Genomic DNA, 6603 nt, shown 5'->3' with positions numbered 1-6603 from the left:
AACAGTAACCTCTCATAAATAATGTACTGGGAGCATGATTCGAGCCAATTGAAGGACCATGCTACTAATGTCCCATCTCAACTTTGACCTGACTATTCTAATCTCACAAACTAGCCACTTCAAAAGTTGGGCTGAAGTTTAATATCAACCCAACATAAAAGAAAGTAAATTGACGTGAAAAAACTTTCAAATGTAATTTTGTTTATTTCAAATTACTTAGTGACAGATATACCACTTGCATTTGCATACTTGTTCAAGGAAACGGTGCTCTTAATAGCAATTGTTCTTGTTCTTCTTGTTATAAAAGCAGTGTCCGCGGTAGCGGAGGTGGTAATGGTGGCGACAGTGATGATGTCAATTAGGGATGCAAACGGATCAGTTCCCGATCAGTAAATACATAGAAAAGTCAGACCCGGATCGGGGTCAGAACAGTAAAAAATCGTGAAATGCTCATACTGGATCCGGTCCGTTTGCATCCCTAATGTCAACGACTACAAATGATTAAAATACAGGCACATTAGCTCCATTAATCGTAACAATAAGTAAAGTTGATGGGGGTGCACAATATGCCTGCTTTCTTTTAAAATTGGACATGAGAAATCTTGTTTGGTTATAATGTCATGTTCTACTGCTTGGATTAGGCATTTTTGTAATATTTTAGAAATCTAAGAGAGAGAGAGAGAGAGAGAGAGAGAGAGAGAGCACCACACACGACTTTTGGGGACTTGTGGGTCTGCATGGGCACCTTGATAAAGATAACGAGCACAACCAACAAGGAGAGAATCCATTCCCTTCTAAATGCACTATGCATCCTCCCTTCACTTCCCCTCTTGGATTTCTATCTTAATGGAATCCGATGCTAATCCCCCAAAATCATGAGTCAGAGGATGCAGGTATTGCACAAATAAATAAGTTAATTGTTTTTGTCTATTTGATGTTAAAGTTTTTCCCGACAAAAAAGAGACCAGGCTCTTCTTTTTTATTAGCACAATTCTCTGCCTGTGAGGAAAACTAGATGACCACATACATTGCTATTATCCTGATCCTGCTAGAATGGGACAACTCACAAGGATGCAACCAAGAATAAGAAATTCAGAAAATGGCCAACTTCTAAAAATTTGCTTAAATGCAGGGAACACAACCTGGCTTATGACAAACATGCCCATAAGATGCCGATTAGATGGGGAAATGCCAGATCGGGGTCCCAACTAGATCCAAGAAACACAGATCAGGCAAAAGGGATGGTAATAAAAAAAAACCAAATAAATGTTCAATATTTGGATCCAGCATTCTAATCAAATATTGGGCATTAATTCGGTTCAGTAACACCTCCGACCCAATTAAACCCCCAGGATAACGAGCACATGAAAACTGGGTTATCTGTTATTTCCATGAGTTTTGAGGGGTTTTTTTTCTGAAGGTGAGAAACCACAAGGGACTTTTGGAAAAAAATAATTTAAAAACGATGACAGAATACAGGAAGGAGAAAGAATGTTCCAACTCTCAAATAAAAAAATTATTCTCTCCAAACTTATATAAGTAAAAAATAAAAAAAGCAGGAATATGTTTATTCCCAAGCGGCTTAAAAAGCAGAAAATTAGGAAAAAGACAAGAATAAGAATGAATATTTCACATAAAATACCGGGGGCAGCCGCTCCCAGGAAAGAGTTCCCTCAACCTCTTACCACTATCCGCTTTGCTCCCCTAAAAACAAGAAGAAAACCACTCTCAAATGTTCCCAAAAAATTTGATTGAATACCTCCAAATGCCGAAAATATCCTTACACTTTCGACCAATCTCGTCTCCGCATGAAACCCCAGACGGGCTCGTTTTGTTTCTTTCTGGTCCGCTCCTGAGTAATCTATCAACCAACGTATTTGGTCATGAGTAGAATTAAGAAGCGGAAGAGAGAAAACAAGGGCGACGATCGAATTGCAGAGAAAAAGGGAGGATCCTCAGAATGTGTTGGCATTCCCTGTTTCTGCAGAAAAATCTCTGATCCAATTACTGAGTGTGTACAACATGAAACATTTACATCCCAATAGTACGGAGAGGGAGAGACTGAGAGTAATAAAATAATAATACTAGACTCTTCATCTTCATATATTATGTAGACAAATATGTTGTTCCTATTTATAAAAGGGCTTAAGCAGAATACCAACTTCAAATGAAGCTTTGCTTCATTGTTCAGGGAGCAGGGGTTTTGCTAGTCCTGGTTGCATTGGCTCTGAACGACCAGAGCCAACGATTCTTGGCGTTGGAATTGAATCTGCTTGGAAATGAACGTCTCGATGGTGCGTCGGAACTCTTCGTTGCTCAGCACCGAGACGTAGGCCTCATCGTAAGACCAAGACGAGACAGGGGGCTTCCTCTCCCTCCAAACCTTCTCCGTCTCGGTCCTCCGGAGCTCCCGTCCGTGTCTCCGACCGGCTCCCTGCTTCTTCGAGAGGCTCCTCCGGTAGTCGTGCGGGTCTCGGGCGCTCTCCACCACGCACACGGGCTTGTCCTCGAAGACCGTCTTCTCCTCCTGCTCCTCCTCAGCACGCGGCGGTACCACGGGCGGGTCGTCGCACCTCTCCCAAGAGCGGGCCGCGTGCGTGTGCTCGCTGTTGCGGATGAACTCGTCGTAGAGGTCGCCGGAGAGACGCCGGCGGCTGAGAAGGCCGGATTTTGCAAGAAGTGTGACGACGATGGCGTTGCCTATGACGAAGACGAACTTCTGGCTGGCGAGGATGTGGAGGAAGAGGCGAAGGTAGTCGCCAGAGGCCCTGGCGGCAACGGAGAGGTGGTAGGAGAACCATGGGAAGAAGAAGAAGAGGAGGAAGACCTCTACGCACCGGAAGAGCTTTGCAACATAATGCGTCCTTTTGTACCTTTTCATGGCTATTGCCTTCTCCGCCTTCACTGTGTCAAACTCGGAGCTGTCCATCGTAGTATTTCTTCACTGCTTTTCTTTTTTTCCTCCTTTTTGAGAGCTTTTCTAAAAGGAGAACGAGTCTCGAGCTGGAATTCGGAAGGGAAATGGAGAATATGAAAAGGTTAGCTCATTGTCGAGCTATTTTAAGTGTCGGAATCACGATTTCTTTCTTGAAAGAAAACGAAAGGCAGGATTCAGATGGATCACACGAACTCGGGTCTCTTTTCCTTTATAGTAATCGTGGAATTCTCTTCCACTACTGGGAGTAGTTTCTTGCAGAAAATTCGAGCATAGATCACGAACTTTAACTCATTTTGAAGCAAATTTAGGAAGAAAAGACGAAACTTGGCCGGAAATGTGTGATCAGGGACCGGAATCTCGAGAAACTCAACTCATACATAAGCAAAATTCTAACGATCGGTAATAGGAAAACCTCAACTTTGTGAAGGAAAGAGCAATAGACGGAAAATAAAATTATTCGGAATCTTCTACGTTACAGAAGCAGAGGGAAGATTATGCTTATCAGGAGAGATGGATCTCCGAGCTATTCCTCCGCCTACAAGATCGAGAATCTCACCATATCCGCTTGCTTCAAAGCGTTTTCCCGTTGTGAAACCGGCTTCTCCAAGCTCGGAAAGCACGTAAAAATCCGGATTTTGAGTGTAGCGATAAAGGATTTTCGGGTCTCCGAGTTCAAAAAGGAGAAGAAAAGAAGAGGAAAGAAAGAAGGAGAATCGAAGCAGGGTGCTCGATCTCTCTTCCTCTCTGCAAGCTTCTCAAAGTAGAGATAAACGAAAGAGGACAGTTGGACGCAGAGATGATCTCAGGTTCTTAGTTCTCCTCTGGAACTTCGCAGCCTCAGTGTGGAAGAGTACTCTGAGAGAGAGAGAGAGAGAGAGAGAGAGAGAGAGAGAGACGTCGGCGAATAACAAGGCTAGGCGGAAGGAGGGCAGGGCGCTACGCTTTTTATAGTGCTCGTGTCGTGGCTCATTATGTGTTCCTTTTTTTTTCCTGAATAATTTTAAAAATGAGAATTTAACCGTGGTTAAAGAGGTTGTCTCGTCGGCCAGTCGTGCGGCCTTAACCACGGTTTCTTCAAGGTGGGTCCCGCCAGCAACAGACACTGAGACACGCTTTGCTTTTGTGATCCCCGACCCGTTCAAAGATCCTCGTGATGACGCGATTAATCGCCGAGTTTCAACTTCCCATCTCGAGATGGACCGATCTCTCCTTGTTTTCTACATAATTGACTTGCCTGTCCTACAAACGACTACCCGGCCCGGGGCTTCTCCTCAATTCTATATCACCATCACCAACAGTCGCGTCCTAGCCTTGGAGTTTTATGCTGCCGGCACGATGACCTTAGGTTAGACAATATGAGCTAGCTTAACCAAAATGTTCATACCCGAGTGCGGTTTTTTCAAGTTATAAATAATAAAAAAAACTGTCCTGAAAATGCAGATATTTAAAAAAAAATCATATATATTATTTTGAGAAACAGACACAATGTCAAATATTTGGACATTTTCAAATTGCCATCCATTTTGATAATATTGAGGTTATATAACAATAATTATGATATACCTTTTATATTTTGTAAATTTATAAAATACAATATTAAGGTTATATAGCATATTATCTCATATTTTTAACATATAATATTTTCCTTGCACTTTTAAGAAAAAAGCAAAATGTTTTTATTTATTAGAAGAATTCTCTTTGTCAAGAGGATTCCTTATATATCTCTAACAGTTGATGGGCAAGTTTTTGAGAGGCTAGCTTTGTGAAAATACATTAGCTTGGCTGCTCCATGTTAAGTGGAGGACTTACATAATCTTTGTTTCTTCGAGTTGAAGGTTATGTATTTTTTGTAATTCCGTGAAATTTGCTCCCTGCATTAATCCCTTGGTTTGTTATATATGAACATCTCTACGATATCATTGTAATTTTTCCTGTATTTTTGTTTAATGTTAACAAATAAAGTCTACCGAAATTATTGTTCTTAGTTTAATAATTTAATATAGATTATGATTATTATAAAAAATGTGATAGATTAGAACACGTGTATGGAGAACGATGTAGATAGAGCTGGATACCCAAGTCCTTTTTGTTGAGTGACATTAAGGATATGTTTTAGATTTATGAACATAAATGACATCTTGGCATTATTATCAAATGCCAATTTAGCTCCCATATCGAACGATGGTATCTGGCTCAGATTCTCTTTACAAAATAAATAGCTTCTTGATCACTTATAAGATACCGTATGAAGTCAAGCAATTTTTTTTTTAAACAAAACGATTCACTTAGTGAACTTATTTTACATGATATTTTAATTGAAAAAATAACGATATATTAGAGTGATCAAAACGGCTGTGAGAACATCAATTTTTCTTTTAAATCGAAACACGGATCGATGAATAGACGTTCCCCCCCCCCCCTTGGGGAGACTTGGGATGGCTAGGGAGAAAAGCAGTAAGCATCGGCTGGCAGGCCTCGAGGACGTGGATGTCCTTTAGAGATTTCATGAGGGCAAACGCCAAGTACAGATGCTCCCCACGTGACAAGCGATCTTTTTTGCAGAGAAATCGGCGAGAAGCAGAGCTCCCGAGGACGCACGGTTGTCAGACACGCGACCTCGCCTTTCCTCAATGCTTCTTTGATTTTCTAACCTCCTGTTTTTTTTTTTCTTTCTTTTTCCAAAATTTTCACACCTTAATTAATAACATGTCGACAAGAACGCACCACCGTATTCGCAAAGTACCTCTGCTAGTTGTTCAATTCCTCGGAAGACGAGTCTCTACCAACTTCTCTCCAAACGCACGGCTATCTTAATGAATGGGTGTAGGGTTTCTTTTTCTTATTTTATGTATTTTTTCACATATATTCAAGATTGCTAGGGGTGTCGGGTCTGGTTTGGTTTGGACCCATGTGGAACCAGACTTAAACCAGATTTTCGGGTATGGTATCGGAGCCGGATTCGGGTTTAATCGAGTCTTCTATAAGAAAAATATTGTGTATTGGTGTAATTAGCCCAAGTCCAACTCATCTTAGGCAAATATGGATATCAAATCAGGTTATATTTTTGTAGCTTTTATTTGTTTTTACAATATACATGTTATATGTTGACAAAAATGAGTTGGGTATAACAACGGGGGCTCCGCGTGGTTGGTAGGAGCTGTCAGTGCAGGTTTTCACGTGGGACGTTGCAGGTTCAAACCCCAGTGGTACGTACGTTGGGTATTATTTGACTATAATTGCTTGAGCAACCAGTAAGATACATATCCATGTCGATATGAATGTTTGTAGAATGAGTTGTTTTCAAATGACATTTTGTTGGATGAGGTTTTCCCACGAAACTTTCGGATTTTTTTTTTTTGCTTTTATTGCCTACACAAAAATAAAAATCCAAAAAAATAAAAAGATGGAAGGTGTTTTTACGGAAACTACTACAAATAAAATTGGATATATCACAATAATGATATCGCAACATCTTTCTCTGTCTCTTTTTTAATTAAAAAAACCATAGAATGTGAAAACTAGGAAATACTAAGTCCAAAAGTTCTTCAAAATAAAAAATAAAAAATAAAAAATCAAGGAAATACTAAGTGAAAAATCTCAAAAGTATACAATTACAGGAAAATGTATAAAGATTAAAAGGGGTGTTTTTATCATGTTAATATTGA

At 40.3% G+C, this 6603-nt stretch overlaps 1 protein-coding gene across 1 annotated transcript; it reads right to left on the bottom strand.

The window, feature by feature from the left end:
* Positions 1–1937: 1937 nt before the first annotated feature.
* On the bottom strand, positions 1938–3747 carry LOC149826998 (uncharacterized). Its single transcript, XM_090020196.1, has one exon. It carries the CDS (start codon positions 2927–2929, stop codon positions 2207–2209), a length of 723 nt encoding a protein of 240 aa, XP_089876322.1. The 5' UTR covers positions 2930–3747; the 3' UTR covers positions 1938–2206.
* Between the last annotated feature and the right edge of the window lie 2856 nt (positions 3748–6603).

The sequence above is a fragment of the Nuphar pumila genome, chromosome 10 (genome assembly GCF_984573655.1).
Source record: "Nuphar pumila chromosome 10, dmNupPumi1.hap1.1, whole genome shotgun sequence".
NCBI lineage: Eukaryota > Viridiplantae > Streptophyta > Magnoliopsida > Nymphaeales > Nymphaeaceae > Nuphar > Nuphar pumila.
The sequence above is the reverse complement of the archived record's forward strand: the minus strand, read 5'-3'. Positions and strand labels throughout refer to the sequence as shown.

Bases quoted from the DNA above. Each gene is read 5' to 3' on its own strand.
- LOC149826998 (XM_090020196.1), bottom strand. From the start codon at position 2,929: ATGGACAGCTCCGAGTTTGACACAGTGAAGGCGGAGAAGGCAATAGCC.